Here is a 16,454-nt window from a genome sequence, read left to right as displayed (position 1 = left end):
AATGCATTTTTAGATATAATGCATGCAAGACTGAGGAAGGTTTTGGCTAGAGCCATAGATCTGTCTAATCATTAAATCATTACATTCTTACCAGCTGCACTTCTCCAAAAGCCCCTCTTCCAATCACCTTAACAACATCATAGTCTTCGGCTTTCATTTGTAAAGCTCGGATTTTTTCCACAATCTTCTCATCTAAAACAAATCAAATGAAAGTTGTGGTAATGCATGTATTTGAAGAATGCAAGAATTTTCTCTAACATTTTTCATTTAGAGTAAAAAAAAAGTTGTTATTTAAATATTTAGAGCCGCCTTAGGAATTCTTGAAATCTACAGTCACTATTAATATACCTTTTCATTACTGTTGGAAACCACTAACCATCTACCTGTAGCTGTAGCAACTGAAGTGTCTCTTGGGTTTTGCTGACTCTTGTTTCACACCTCTAATAATCATTTGAGCTTATGGGAAGACTCTGGTAATGAGAAGCAGAGATACCTATCTTGAAATTTCAATTACTCCTTGCACCACGATTCACTGACACTGCACCAGTAGTAACACAGGGGTGTGAAGTACCTGGTTCACACCAAAGCACTGCAGGTGCAACTTGCTCCTACACACCTGGAGGGTTCAACAGCAGTCAAACAACAAGGAATATCTCCCTGTAACCTTCACGTACAACTTCAGATCATGCAAGCATATGGCTTGAAATCCACTCACCTTCATTCCATATGAAATAATGATTCAAGTTTATGTATGTCTACATAGCTGCTGGCCACCTCAAAGTGTTTTTTGTGTTCACTACACATGTAGTTCTGCCCTTTTTAAAATCAGGTCTACAATGCCCTGTTGAAGTATCCTCTAGTGCAGTATTCTGTAGACAAACTTCCAGTATTTTTCTTGCTGGCAGTTGTAGGAATCTGTAAATGCAACCAGTGAAATCTTGACCTCTGACAACTTCTAAAAACATGCAAGGTCCCAGACTCTTCAATTCTGTAAATGTAGCACACTAGTGAATGCATTCCTGCCTAAATGCATTTTAAAAATCTATTCTTATTACAAGCACAAAAGATAATGGGAGCAATGAACAGAATCCATAATACTGGAGGTAACCTTTCTTAAGCGTGGCAAGCTTTGATACTACCCCCATACATGCTTAGAGGAAGAACAAAACAAAGTGAACAGGTTGTGTGGAGTGAGACTCCTACCAGGCAAGAAATTGTATGAAAAGCTGTGGATGCTTATATTCAGAGAGGAGCAGAGGCGTATATTGCGGGATCATGTTTAGCATCAAAGCCCATGGAATTTGATCCCAAGAAAGGCATTAAAGGGGATCTCACATGTGAATACAAGCAAAACAAAAAGGGATCAGAGATCAGTTAATTCAGTATGACATTAAAGATAAAATTGTCAGAGCGGAGTTAATGATAATGAGCATCCAGTAAATAGTTTAACCATTCCTACATATTCATGAACCTGGAAGCTACAAGCAATCCAGAAGATGCCAAGAACACTTCTTTTGACCCAGTTGAGCAACAAGCCTAATCAGGAAGGCACTCGGATCTATTACTCACAAACCAGAAAGAACTGGCCAAGGATGACAAAGTCTGCGGCAGCTTGGCTGAAGCAACCATAAGACAGTGGGATTTAAGACCCTGAGAGAACTGAGGAAGGAAAACAGCAGACCCTGGACTTCAGGAGAACAGATGATGGCTTGTTCGGGGAATTCACAGGCAGGATCCTGTGGGAAGCCACTGAGGAGGGTAGAAGAGTGGGCTGATCTTCAAAAATGATTATGTTCACAGCACAGGAACAGTTCATTCCAGTTAGTGAGAAATAGAGCAGGCATGGCACAGAGCCAGTCTGTTTGAAAGGGTAACCTCTGCCTCAACTCAAGCACAAAAACCAGGTTTGGAACATGGAAGCAGGGAAGGGGCACCCAGCAGGAAATCTCCCAGGCATGGACTTGGGAAAGCCAAGCTCATCTGGAATCGAAACTAGCCAGGGTTATGAAAGGAAACAAGAGCCTTTATAAATACACTGACAATAAAAAAAACAGGCAAATGTGGGCCTGCTGCTGTCAGTGGGGTAGGGGGATGTAGTGCCAAAGGACCTGGAGAAGACCAAGGTACTCAATGACGTTTTTTGTCTCAGACTTCACTGGCAAGCTTTGCTCACATGCCTGCCAGCTCCCCAGAGCTAACAGCAGCGTGGGGCAGTGAAGTACTGCAGTAGAGGAAGTCAGAGTTAAGGACCAATAAAGCAAAATTGACATGTGCCAGGCCATAAGACAAGACAAACGCACCCAAATGTGCTGAAGAAGCCAGTCAACACCATTGCCAGGCTGTTCTCTATCACCTTTGAAAGGTCACAAGAACTTGGGGAGGCTACTGATGACGGGTAAAGGGCAAATGCCATGCGCATGGGGCAATAAGGAGGATCCAGAAAGCTACAGGCTGGAACAGCATTATAATTAAGGAGCAAATCCTCTGGAGTCTACTTCCAAGCCCTTGAAAGGCAAGAAAGGATGAGAACAGCCAGAATGGATCTAAAAAAGGACAAACTGCGTTTGATTAAGCTGACTGCCTCCCAGGACAAAATGTCTGTCTTGTGGATAAGGGGAGAGATGTACACATTTCCTTGTCTTGACTGTACCGTGACTTCTAAGACAGCATCTCAAAGTATATTTGTAGCCAAACTAGGCCAACATGGATTGCACAGAGGAATTACAGGGTGACTGAAAAACTCATTGGAGAAAGGGGAGATATTTAAAAAAACAAACAAACCCTAAATAAACAAGCAAACAAAACCAAAAACAACACCCCTCAACAACCGTTAATAATGAGGGAAGAGAGACTGCTAGTAAAGCTGTAATGACAGAGGCAACTAAAACTTCAAAAGTAGACAGATCTGCTGCATTCAGTGTAACAGTAAGACTGTGAAGTAATCCAGAGTTGAGAGAATTCTGAGACTGTTTTCTACAGAGAATCATGAAGGCTTAGACAGAAAGCATAGGACAGCAACAGCTTCACCCACACCAAGTTTATTATTTCAGTCATGACATGAATTAATTTTGCAGTTTGAGAAGGGAAGACTTGCTTGGAACTTAACTGCTTGGGACTTAACTGCAGATCAAAAGCTCTGGCACAAGACAAGGAGGATAAATGCAAATTCACAGGAAGCAGCACTAGAGAAGGAGTATCAGCAAATTTCAAGTCAGAAAAAATGTGCAATTACTCATTTGAACACAATGTTACATCTCATGAGGGAGGAGAATCACATGAATTTATTTTCAAATGTTTCTGAGATGTTTCAAATGTTTTTAGATGTGTGAGATGAGATGGCAGGGAGTTAAACGTGTCGATAAATAGGGTGCAGTTTTACACAGCTCCATTATTAGAGGAATACTTCTCTGTTCAAAGTAAAATACAAAAATTATGAACAACATTAACAGAGCTCCAGTGAAACGGCTTTAGCATTGAACACTGCAGTTAAGCAATGAAAAACCCAACAATGTATCAAGTAAGCAATGAGAACCAACCAAGGAATTACCAGTTTTATCAACCCTGTGAAACACTGAGGACAGAGAAATCCTACATGATAGGAGTATTTCTATTGGAATGGACCTATCCAACTTCCTGGCCACTTCAGGCTTGACCTAGATTCAAAGCATGTTATTAAGGCATTGCCCCAATGCCTCTCAAACACTGACAGGCTTTGGGCATCAACCGCCATTCTAGGAAGCCTGTTCCAGTGCCTGACCACCCTCTCAGTAAAGAAATGTTTCCTAATGCCCAGTCTAATCTCCCGGCACAGCTCTGAGCCGATCCCATGCCTCTTGTCACTGGATAACAGGGAGAAGAGCTCAGCACCTCCCTCCTGATGTCGCCTACTCAGGAAGCTGAAGTGAGCAATAAGGTTGCCCCTCCTAACTCCTTTAACTAAGACTTAATAATCTTAGTTAATAACAGTAAACATCATCTAGGGATGCAGACATTGTGGAGGTATCATTTATATGGACAGGTTGTTTATTTTGTCACAAAATTGAACAGATACGGAGCAGATAATCAAAGCATGGAAATAACCTGAAACAAAAATCTGGCTACAAGAAAGCAAGCGCAGAGAAATCCTGAAGCAATGTTGTAATTACAACATGCTGGATCATATGATTTAGTTCATGTATCACATAACATGGTCTAATTCAAGGTGCAGTAGACCTTTTGAACATTATACTTCTAGCAGAAGACTATATTTTTAGAAGGTTTCACATGGATGACTTTGTACATTTGTGATATCTATATGCACAGATTGTACCCAACAGCCTCATGAATTTGCAACAGCACAAAGCCCAGCAGAACAAAAATGTTAAAGGAAGATATTAGATGGACTCCCCAACCCCAGAATATAATGGAATCTCATAAAAACATTGTGACATTTGAGAAAAAGCCCTAAAATGAGAGAATGTCATCACATATGACTCAGTTTTCTTCTTTTAACCCAGGAAAGGACCAGGAATGCTGGATAGCGAGAGTATTTAAAGACAGCTTTTGATTTACTACTCGAAAATGGCACTATAACCTTTAAACAAATGAAGCTTCACTTTCTGAAAGGGCAGAGTGTTTGGATCATCACTGACAGCTGGCAGCAAGAATGTGGCTGAAGGTTACAAGCGCTTGCGAAAATGGAATAGATACGTGAACCCGAAGAGTAAAAGGGGGCAGGGAGGAGAAGAAAACCAAGCTTTTCTGCTCTTAAAGGGGGATAAAACCCCATGTTCAGGTTATTTTCTTAAAAGTTAAAAAGAATGCATATCAGGCAGTTCTGGGGCATGTATATATGAGCTATAAAAATGCAAGGAAGTGCAATTTTATCCACCCGGAGCAAAAACAGTCAATGAGTGATGCTATGGAGCACATTTAAGTCAAAAGTTGCTGCCCTAGGCAAAAGTCTAGCCAGAAGTTAAACTGAAGAACGGCCAGCAACTGCTGCAATCCCACACCTGCCCAAAACCAAACAAAAAGCACAACAGAAAGACTGAAGTAATTAGGGGTGTATACATATTACCTGGTCAAAGGTGTGTGAGTAACAAGAAGCTGCTGGAGACCTTACAGAAGCAGGAGAAACTAGCAGGCATAGTTTCCCCCTCCAGATCAAAGAAGAGGGGACACAAGAAGTACTGTGTCTTGCACAGATGAAAGGAGTGGAAGATAGAGAAACAGAAAGCAACAGTCCTCTGACATGAGAGGACATACCCCTGACTCAATGAAAGTAAGCCTGATGGCAGAACTGAATTTCTATCTACAAAGTACCCAAATGGAAAAGTGGTCAATAACTCTGATGAGTAAGCTGCTTATACATCTAAGACATTCTTAAACACTGTGGCTCTAATTCATGCTCTGCTTGAGAGAAGTTGCTTATTTGATACCTCTCCCATCACTACTCTTACCAGAACAGTATCATTAAGAGTGGAATCAGAGCCTGACCTGCAGAGGTGACTGCAAAGACCTGGCAAGAAATGGCCTTAATGAAGCCAAAAGAAAACTATAGGAGCAATCAGCTCCTTAACTCAAGTTCCACAGTGCACTAAATTTCTAAGATTCTTCTTTGGCATCTCACATTTTATCTGTGTCACTGACAGAGAATTCTCTGTGTCACAGCACAGAGAATTACAGTCATGACAGGCATTAACACCACACCAGAAAATGCATTTCTGTTGCTAACCGCACAGCTGGCACGACTCAGGAACTTCAAGCAATGCAACAAAACGTAAAGGAAGGAAACAGAACTGTCACTTTTGCAAGAATTTAAGCTTAGTAAAGAGATCTTCTAAGTAAGCATGACAAGAGAAAAATGGCAAAACAACCTTCCAGGATGTTTATTCAAGGATTTAGCAAAGCTGCTGCACCAGTGACGTACCTGTACTAAAAGTTCCTTCTACTGTAAATACATCCCATGCCATTAATACTCTAGAAGTTTTCCAACCTCCAAAACATCAGCAAATAATTTTAACAGTAGATTTCCAATTTTTGAGTGATGCTGAATAACGCATAGGATGTCACTGACCCATTTAGGGAATCTAGGCTTCTAGATTGTACCTGGTCTATTGATGGCACCAATCCATGTGCTGTTGCGTAGACTTCCTCAACATCCATTCTTCATGCCCTTGTATTTCTCATAATAATATTATAAATTATTAAATATTTTAAACTGTTCTTTAAAACTGTTGCTTAATTATTTAACTCTCTGCTAAAGGAGTCAACTTTCTGTTAAAGAGTTAACAGGCTATGTAGTACCTGCATGTGAAACCACCACAAAAGGCACATGTCACTAAGATTTATCAAATCTCAACATGGGAGAAAAAGTGATTTGGAAGAATTTACTCAACCTGTTGCCATAGCCAAGATGAGAAGAAAAAAACAAAAGACCAAGAAATATTTATTACACCAAGTCCATGCTGGAAAGCTCAAGCTTCTTTTCTATAATAAACAAGCTAGTATTTGCTCTCAGAGGACTACAAGATTCCTCTCACTGTTTTGGAAACTAAATACTACATTATGCTTTCCTGCCTCATGAATACTCAAAAAAAAGCAGCAATTTAAACAGAATCCTAACAGTTCATTAAAGCAATAGAGAAGACTGAAAAGGAATGGTTGTATTACATGAGATACTTACGTGTCTCTTATAAATAAAGACATGCTCTACTTTGGTTCAGTGCCTTAAAGAAAGTCGTAAGAAATAAGAATACTAAGGGAAAGCAGGCAATGAAGAAGTTTCTTGCATACTAAACATGTGAAGAAGCTGCTTTGGCAAAGCAGTCACAGATACAGGATACACCAAACTCCTATAGTATGGGCAATTAATAAATTGTAGCTTTGTGACGTGAGTTACAACATTTGAGTTTCAGCTTGAAACTGTGATTTGAGCTGAATACCAATGTCTCAGCTGAGACACAAAATACTTCATTTTTAAATTAAAATAAGCTATTAATAAAACTTTAACCTGATTAGTAATGACTTGCAGCAAGTCTGAAGTAGGGTGTGTTCAAACCCCTGGGAATATGGTAGGAAAGAAAAATTTCCTTCTCAGTGTTACTGTGGAAGAATTAAGTGAGCCTGGAAGTAGGATGATTATTGCAGTGTTCTCCATAGTTTCTGAACATTTGTGCAATATGGATTAGAAGAATCATAAGCAACAACTCTGCCTCAGCTGCTTCACTTTGCATAGAGAGCTAGCTCATAAGACAGTCCTGCCACCTCTATGTGGTTGCTTCAGGAAGCCTCAAGGAGGGATGCAGACTCTAGGCCCACGGCACAGACCGCTCATCAGATTCTGTCAGAATCTTTTGACAGTAGTTCTCATCTAGGCATTTGCTAAAGCCCTTCAGATGCTGCGAAAAATCAGGAGAGACAAGAACTCGCTGTTCCTTAACCAAAGAAAGCAACAACTTACTGTTCCATAAATTAATACAATCCCGAGTCCAAGACAGTGAGAGGCTGCAGCAAGCACATGTATACACACTCTTCAGTCCCACTGATAATTGCTATACTCAGAAGAGTTTCCAAAAAGAAATAAAAAAGCTATGGGTTCAGCATCTTTAAGTTGCATAGAACAACAATGCCAGTAAGAACCCAGTTGTCCTGTTTTTTCTTGCACCTAAGCAGCTCCATTGTGCTAGCACAAGTATCAGTGCAGAAAATTAAAATCAGAAATTGGCCTTTGCTTTCCTTTTGCCTGACTAGTTTTTAAAAAAAAAAACAAACCAACCACCCACCCCACTCTTTGCATCAATTCTACTCAGTTCCACAACCACACAAACACCTGTGCAGAGAGGACTCTGACACAGATCACTGTGGTAGGACTATAGGCTGAGAAAGTTGGGGCTGTTCAGCCTGGAGAAGAGAAGGCTCCATGGAGACCTCATAGCAGCCTTCCAGTATCTGAAGGGGGGCTATAAGGATGCTGGAGAGGGACTCTTCATTAGAGACTGTAGTGACAGGACAAGGGGTAACGGGTTAAAACTTAAACAGGGGAAGTTTAGATTGGAGATAAGGAGGAAATTCTTTCCTGTGAGGGTGGTGAGGCACTGGAATAGGTTGCCCAGGGAGGCTGTGAATGCTCCATCCCAGGCAGTGTTCAAGGCTAAGTTGGATGAAGCCTTGGGTGACGTGGTTTAGTGTGAGGTGTCCCTGCCCATAGCAGGTGGGTTGGAACTACATGATCTTAAGGTCCTTTCCAACCTTAACTATTCTATGATTTTAAGACTAATTCTTTCAGTTGCAACGCAAAAATATTATCAGGTTCAAATTTTTACAAAATTCTTGTTTCAGAAATCCTTTTTTCTTTTTTTAAGTGTAAATTACAGAAGATCTGCAGGACTATTTTTCATTCTTTCCCATCCAGTATAGAAACAGGACATAAGTCACATGGGTGATTCTTGAGAGAAATGCACAGCCTCACAATGTGTGAGCCAGAACAGTCAGCTCTTACATGCTTTTTCTAAAGTTCAGCGGGTACGGATGAAGTGCACCCCTGAAAGCTCTTAATTAACTACTGTGAATTTTTCTTTTAATACATCTCAGGATTTTCTTAAACTAGTATCTGACTATTTCAACTGTAAACTGTCAGCTGTTTTTTAAAAAAAGTCAGTAATAAAATTATGAAAGTATATTTTAGGGTTTCAGCCATTGCTGGTAGCCTGCAGGCCACAACAGATGCTTAATAATATTTACTACAACAATGGGAAGAGAACCTAGATTAGAAAGAGCAACAGCCTTCAGAAAAAGGAAGGCAGACAGAATGTTCAGGGGCTGCAGAAAAAAACAACTGCTCCCAAGGTTGAGCTGTTTTGCCATAACTGCTAGTTTTGATGGCTGAAGATAATGGTCTTCTGTTTAGAAAAGCTTTTAATTTTGTTCAAATGAAAAATAGAGTAATAATGTAAAAGTGAATCTGAACAGCCCAGGAAAGTTACCGATACTGTCATTTTTTCTTCCTGTAGAGAGGGCTTTTCCCTCACATCACACATACAGTGCATAGCTTCAGGTAACAAAATTACTTACAAGTGCTGTTCCTGACCCTTTCTTTCATAAATATCTGCTCGATTTCCTATAAACTCAAAGTGAGAAAAATCCCAATGTATGCCTCTCCTTTCTAATCTGCTGTTTCTTTCTTACTCTGTTTCCAGTGACTTCTCCAAACGAGACTTTACTGGCAACTGTAAAGCTGTATGTCCAGCTATGGGGCTCTGCTAAATCTCATGGAGAAGAACTGACTCCCAAACATAAGAACTCACCACAAATTACTACACCAGCCACCATTTAACTGAGTCCCAGAGCAACAGAGGGCAGACACACATAGAGTAACACTTCAGTGGTAAGAGCTATTTCTCTCGTCACATTTTAAAGCAAATAATCCACTATTTTTACAAGGGAAAAAAAATTGTTTATATACATGGATAAAAAACACTTTAACAAAACAAAATACAGCTACTCTGATGTAAGTCTTCCATTTTCATACAGTAAATAAACTCCAAGATCCTGTCCACAGTTAATTTGGGAAGAATCACAAACATTTACACAAAGGTTCAAAAATACACCAACAGATTTTAAGGTACAATAATTTAGTCTTAAAAAAAATCAACAGAAGATTTCTCTGCTAGATTAAACAAGACTGTATAGACAATTTTGACATTTTCAGTAATTAAATCCTGAAGAACAGTAACTGGGATATGTTTCACAAATTACGTCACTGCACATACTTAAGATAAAAAAATAACATAAAACCAATTTTTCCAACTACAGTTGGAAAAAATACAATCTAAGCTGCTATTTTCCAACATATTTTCAGCAATACAATCACCCCCCAAAATAAAATTTCTCTGTAATAAAATACTACTGCATTTCTGACCGCTCAGCTTCCTATAGCTGAGATCATAATGTCGTCACTTAAGAGCTACTCACAACTTACATCTATTTAAGAAATTATCGATGTTCTTGTTCTTCCTCAGTGCTGGATAATCCAGGTCAAGGACCAAAGAATTCAATCCATCCTGGGGAAAAAAAAAATAAAAAAAAGTTGAGTTCTAAAGTCTTAATTAACAACTTTCTTAAACCTACTGCACTGAGACTGATGATACATTATTCCAGCACGCATTACACATTCCTAGTAGGCAAATCAAACAAGCTCTCAAGTGTGTTTATAAACCACCAAAGGAGCTAACACACACGGACTGACTTCAAGTTGGTCTATAAACAGTACAGACATTACCACAGATTAGTGTGGCACCGGGACTTCATGGAGTATTAGTTTTAATCTTCAACGCTAAGTAATCTTACTCATTAAACACTGATTTAAGATATTCAAGTCAATCTGTGCTCTTACTTCCGTTACACTTTTCCTGCATATTCAAAACCTTCATGTTTGTATTACCCCTATTATTGCTTTGATCAGTCTCTATCTTCTCATTCTCAAAAAACATCTGCACATTCTTCTTCTTGGAAGCAAGACAGAACCTAAACTTAACATGACAATTCACGACATAATTCAAGCTTACAAGACTAGATTACTTCTTCTAAGCCACTCAAGAGAAGACAAGCCAGAACTCTGCATGCTATTCTGCCACCAATTATCAGTGCCCCCACAGAAATTAACTGAGATCTCTTAAAATGGCAAGGGATGAGATCACCAAAATCTAAATTAAAAATAGCATTTTAAACACCTGTTACAAGACTTAATTCCAGCTTTCAGCAACCTAGAAAAACTTAAAAAACTGCTCTTCAAAACACAAAGGCCTTTCTAGTTACACAGGGAGAAATAAAAATTATTTTCAGATACTAAGAAGAGCCAGAGACTCCGTTCATACTCGGCACCTCCAGCGATCTGCTTGAACTGGCAGCTTTGTTCATTGCTCTAAGGAAAAAGCCCGAGACTGTTTCTTCAGGTTTTTGAACCTTGACAGGGCATCACAGAGACTTAAGTCAGAGGCCACATCACATTTATTAATAGGTTGCCAACAGAACTAGGCAGCTTTTCAGTCCTCTTAATAACTGATGCTACAGCTAAAAGCCTGCTGATTTATTTCTATTTTCTTAATATATCTGGGAAGGGGTCATTTTTTGCAAATACCACTGAAATTTTTTAAACTTATTGTAATAAAGCATCTACGCAAATAGAGCTCAAGGCAAGGGCCATAATTATCAAATACTTTTTGAATGCCAGACTGTCCTAAATAAGCACATACACAGATAAGGCTACCTCATGTGTGGAGATGTCGCTTTTCACCACAGAAAGAATTAATAATTAAGCACAGCTTAAAAAATTAAGTTATCTGATTGCAATTTTTTTTTTTTTAATTTAACCTAACAAATGGAAGTGTCTTGGCAAGTGTCACGACAAGCTGACAAAGTACAGGTTACGCAAGTGAAGTGGATTAAAAACAGGCTGAAAGACCAGGCTCCGAAGATCGTGATTAATAGCACCAAGTCCAGCTGGAGGCCAGGCACCAGTAATGTGCCCCAGCACTCAGCACTGGGGCCAGCACTGCTTAATATCTTCATTACCTTCATTACACCTGCCGCACGCTGCAGACAATACAAAACCAGGGGTTAAGGGGGGGCTGATACACCAGAGCACTATGCTTCCATTCAAAGGGACTTCAACAGGCAGGAGAACTAGACAGAAAAGAGTATCTCAAAGTTCTTCAAAGGGAAATGCTGAGCTCTGCTTCTGGTGAGGAATAATGCCAGGCACCAAGTACAGGCTGCGGACTGACAAGCTGGAAAGCAGCTTTCCAAAGAAGGACCTGAGGGTCTTATTGGACAAGCTGATCATGACCCAGCAATGCATCCTCGCAGGGGGAAAAAAAAGACCAATAACCTGCACTGCATTAGAGAAAGCACTGTCAGGAGGGAAACAGAGATGACACTTCCTCTCTGCACATCACTGGTTAGGATACACCTGGAGTGCAGTATCCGCTTTTGGACTCCCCAAACCAAAAGGGCAGGGACCTAAATGAGTGAGTCCAGCAAAAGGCCATGAAGATTAAGGCACTAGAGCATTTCTTATACGAGGAAAGGCTCAGAGAGCAGGGACCCTTCAACCTGGAGAAGACTTAATGCAGTGGATCTCATCACTGTGTACAGATACCTGATGGAGGGAATGAAGAAAAGGTAGTGCTCACTGACAGGACAAGAGAACAATGGATACAAGGTTAAACTATATGAAATTCCACCTGAACACAATTTCCTGTGAGGATTATCAAGCACTGGAACAGACTGCCCAAAGAGGTCATGGAGTCTCCATTGGTGGATATATTCAAAACCTGACTGGACATACTCCTGGGCAACCTATCCTAGCTGGCCCTGCACTGAGCAGGTGCTGGACCAGATGATCTCAAGAGGTCCTTGCCAACCTCAACCATCTTGTGATACACACCAAAGGTATTTACACTGCCACAGAGAGAAAAGGTGAAATTTTACACTTTGATTTAACATGAACTGCATTATGAAGGTATTAGAATTTTCTTACAAAAAGAAACAGAAAGTGTTAATAATCAAAAATGAAAGTCAATTAAGAAGACAGAGTTTCTTAATTACTTTAAGAACAATATTTATAGGCATTATTTCAGCCTTGACCACAACTGCTCTGCATGACCCATTAAGGATAAAGGGGTAACGCACTAGGCCATGGTACTCACTTCCACGTGTAGAAGCACCTGGTCTTAATGACATTTTACAAAAAATGCAGTAAATCCAAACCAAAGTAAAAAAAAAAACACACAAAAAAACCAACAACAACTTAAATGTTTATGGATTAGTCACTGCATGAACTGCACAAGAACTGCCCAATAACCTGGGGCAAACACAATGGAAGGTACTGATTTCAGGCGACTTCCCATAAAAATAACGTAATAGAATCTGTAATACCAAATTAGCAAATACTGCCTTCAGAAAAGGCTATTACTTTCTGTAACACAGCGTGTCAGCAGGTGTATGCTTCTTCACCTTGCAACTGCAGAAAAGAATCATACGGAATGCCCTGATGGAGAACAGCTGGGCCATCTTCTATGATTTTACCTAGCACAATGATGTCTCAATTCCAATTAGTTGGCAGCCTACACACCACACCCAACTCAAACATCAAATATGACTGGAAGCTACACTTTCATTAACATATTTGCAATATAACTGCATTAATATATGGCTGTATTTTACAGTATCAACTTACAGTATCAAAGTAAGGGTCATTCTTACTCTTTAGAATACCTTAACGCTATTAGTTTCACAGTTAGTCCTGAATGTATTTTTCCGATGAATTACAGTTCTTGTTCCTACTGCACAGACTGAAAAATCAAAACTAGCTCTCTAGAGCTCTGAGCACCTTCTTACTCTCTCTTCACAGTCTAATACCTTATTTATCATTCCTTTTATATTCTTCTCCCATTTCTATTGAAACAATATTTTAATGTTTTAATGATCAAAACCAACTCTGTAAACATTTTAAGGGAGATTTAAAAGCACTCTGCTAACACAAATCAACAAGGCATATTTTTGGTCTTTGTTTTGGGGGGCTGAGGGGGAGAGACAGAGGAGCTAGTCACCTGATACTTTAATGCTTTTCATGCAAAGGTATTTTAGATGTTGACTGAGTAAAACATTTATAGTGTGCTTTACTTATGCACAAAGTCAGGGAAAATAATAAAATTATCATCCCCAACAGATATTTTAATAAAGTTGTATTACAAGGTCCAAAACAACCGTAACTTCCAATTTAAACTGAGCTCTATATTATCATTTCAGACGTCACTGGTTTTCCCCTGCGTCATTTTGATTCCATGGCCTTTCTGTGGGCTATAAATACTGAGAACCATATTTGCAGCTAATTTTATTAGCTCTTTCTGCCTCCTTTTCATGGACTTCTGGAAACAATTTTCACAAGTAGCTATTAATGAACAGAAATTTGAGAACAGCACAACTGCCTGTTCTTAACTATTTGGAAGTGTCCTAACTCTTGAGGACAGTCAGCTACAGCTGGCATCAAAGAGAGGTGATTAGTACCAGCACCAGGAGGAATAGTGTTAATTATTTTTATCCCTGTGAACAAACCTTATTATCACACTCTTTTAAAGAGAAGATTTTAAACTCTTGAATGTAATTTTAAGGTAAGGGATTTCCAGTTCATATCAATGTGTAGGTTATGAAAGACTTGTTTGCACATTAGCATTTTGTCAAGGGGTCTTTCCCTGAAGTTTACATTTTCATTAAAAATCTAGTTTACATTATTCAAGATGAAGATTATGCTACAATTAAGAAGCTGGGTCAAAAGATTACACAGTAAAACAGACCGTTCAAACTGAAGAGAAGCAATCCAGGAAATGACATCTCCTCTGTCTCGGCCTCACAGATAAGTCACTTCAACCAGGAAATGTGTTATTAAAGGGATTTCACTGTTCACTTCCTCTTTCTGCTATTACAAAAGGCTCAGAAGCTAACAGGCCAAAAATAGCAACTTCCAAACAAATGCACTGCTGGTAAAGACAGCTCTGCCCCCATCAAAACCCTTTTGCTCATGCAAACATGCCAAAATGTTCTCCACAAATTATTTTCCAAGAGAAAAGTCCAAACTTGATAGTTTTGCAACATCCTCATACACCAGGAAAAGAGCTCCTGGTCACTCCTGGCTGCAGCCGCCACCCCTAGGGACAACACAGGAGCCTGGCTTTCCAAGCAAACAGCCTGCAGTGTTAAAGACATGAGCGCGCTGAAGAAAAAACAGGCAAGAAAAGTTCATGATAAGGAACTAAATATTTATGTTCTCCTGTGACAAAAGGGACAGCAATAGGGAGAATGGCAGCTGCTCAATAATGAGATTGATGTTAGTTCCAGGCAATCCCACCAAAGCCCTCACCAAATTAAATCATGCTCTGCTGTTACAAATGTCTGAAATTAAAATATGTATTTGAACCTGTCTAACATTGATATGCACATATAAAGAGGGTGTCACAACAGCTTTGGCTACTGTGATTTATTCCTCGCTTTCACAGTGAGAAAAACATAAAACTTTGGATGACTGAAAAATAAGATGGCTGAACAGGAGAGGTATCAGTTGTTTCAGGAACCAATTCATAATCCTGCAATAACTGGAAAGTATGAGAAGTGTAATCCAGTGAAAGATGTCTCTTCCCATGGCAGACAGGTTGGACCAGACGATCCTTCAAGGTCCCTCCCAGCTCAAACCCATGCTGTTCTATGAGAACTTCACTAAAACGTTACATATAAGAAAAACAAAACCCTATGGCTTTTCCCTCCCAAACCCTCAAATAAAATTAAATAAAATTTTATTTATAAATGCAGCGGAAAGGAAGGATAGAGAAGTCTGTAACTTCAGATTACATTTTTCTAACTTGACCTACATACTTTTAAGGCAGAACTTCCTAAATCTATGCACACAGGAACTATCTATCTAATGACTTCACCAGCAGTAAACCCCCACTACATTCTTCCATATGCCAAATGGTCCCTTAAATAATTCTGGTCTACCTTCCGATACACGGTGAACAGATCAGTAAGAGCATATAATACAAAAACAACTGAAAGGTTACATGTAAGATAAATATACCATTTTCCCCATGTTATACTATTACATATCATTATGATACGTTGCAGTTAATTTTCCCCTCACTTTAGCATAATTAGTATGTGAAGGAATAATTCAGGGCATGATAATGCAGCCAACATTTACCACTGCAAGGTCTTGCTATTCGAGGAGTTCTTTAGTAGTTCAATATTAATTAACAGATTTAACAGTATTACGTACAGTTGAGAAACGTAAAAGCAACTGTTGGTCCACAAATATGTAACTACTTAACAGTAGGTTTTACTTACAATCTTGATTTCTACATATGAAAGTAAACAAATATTGAAAATTTTAAATGGCTGAAAGGCTTTTAATGTCGTCTACTACTGAATAAATGCAAATTTTTCTTCATCATACAAGCACTACTCTTCAAGGAATGTCATTTCATGTGCTACATCCTACATGTGGATTTCAATGGTTTTATACAATTCACCTTGGTATTGCAGTTTCAAACTGTTCCATTGTAAGCACAGGATGATAACATACCAAAAAGAGCTTCGTTCTTAAACACTAACAAAATAATCACAAAATTGTTCAAGATCCATAAGAAGAACTTTAAGGAACAACACAATGGAACAGCAAAAGCTTGTAAATAAAGATCAGAAAGGCAAAGGTGTATAATAAGCTGTAGTTTACAACTGACAAGAGGAAATAATGGAACATATTTTGCATAAGAGAGATTAAAACAAAAGTCCATTAAGAGTTAAAAAGGGCAAAGAGAGCACAGGAGGCTTAAGTTTTCCATGCTTGCTTCAACAGTTTTTTTGTTTTTTTTTTTTAATGTTACCTATCTGGATGTATTTACAAGGGATAAGAACAAAATAAT

General features: G+C 39.1%; 1 protein-coding gene across 3 annotated transcripts in view; it reads right to left on the bottom strand.

Annotated features, from left to right (window-relative positions):
- ROCK2 (Rho associated coiled-coil containing protein kinase 2) overlaps positions 1-16,454 on the bottom strand; it is a 102,317-nt gene that overhangs the window by 47,903 nt on the left and 37,960 nt on the right. For all 3 annotated transcript variants that reach the window (XM_057431914.1, XM_057431915.1, XM_057431916.1), the window contains exons 2-3: positions 9,962-10,043; positions 92-192 (exon numbers count right to left, since the gene is read on the bottom strand). In XM_057431914.1, coding sequence (XP_057287897.1) covers positions 92-192; positions 9,962-10,043 — 183 coding nt within the window. The remainder of the gene's footprint in view (positions 1-91; positions 193-9,961; positions 10,044-16,454) is intronic.

Source organism: Pezoporus wallicus, unplaced genomic scaffold (assembly GCF_028554395.1).
Source record: "Pezoporus wallicus isolate ANWC-B61680 ecotype Strahan unplaced genomic scaffold, APGP_CSIRO_Pwel_v1 contig_161, whole genome shotgun sequence".
In the NCBI taxonomy this organism is placed as follows: Eukaryota; Metazoa; Chordata; class Aves; order Psittaciformes; family Psittacidae; genus Pezoporus; species Pezoporus wallicus.
This window is presented reverse-complemented; position numbering and strand designations above follow the sequence as displayed.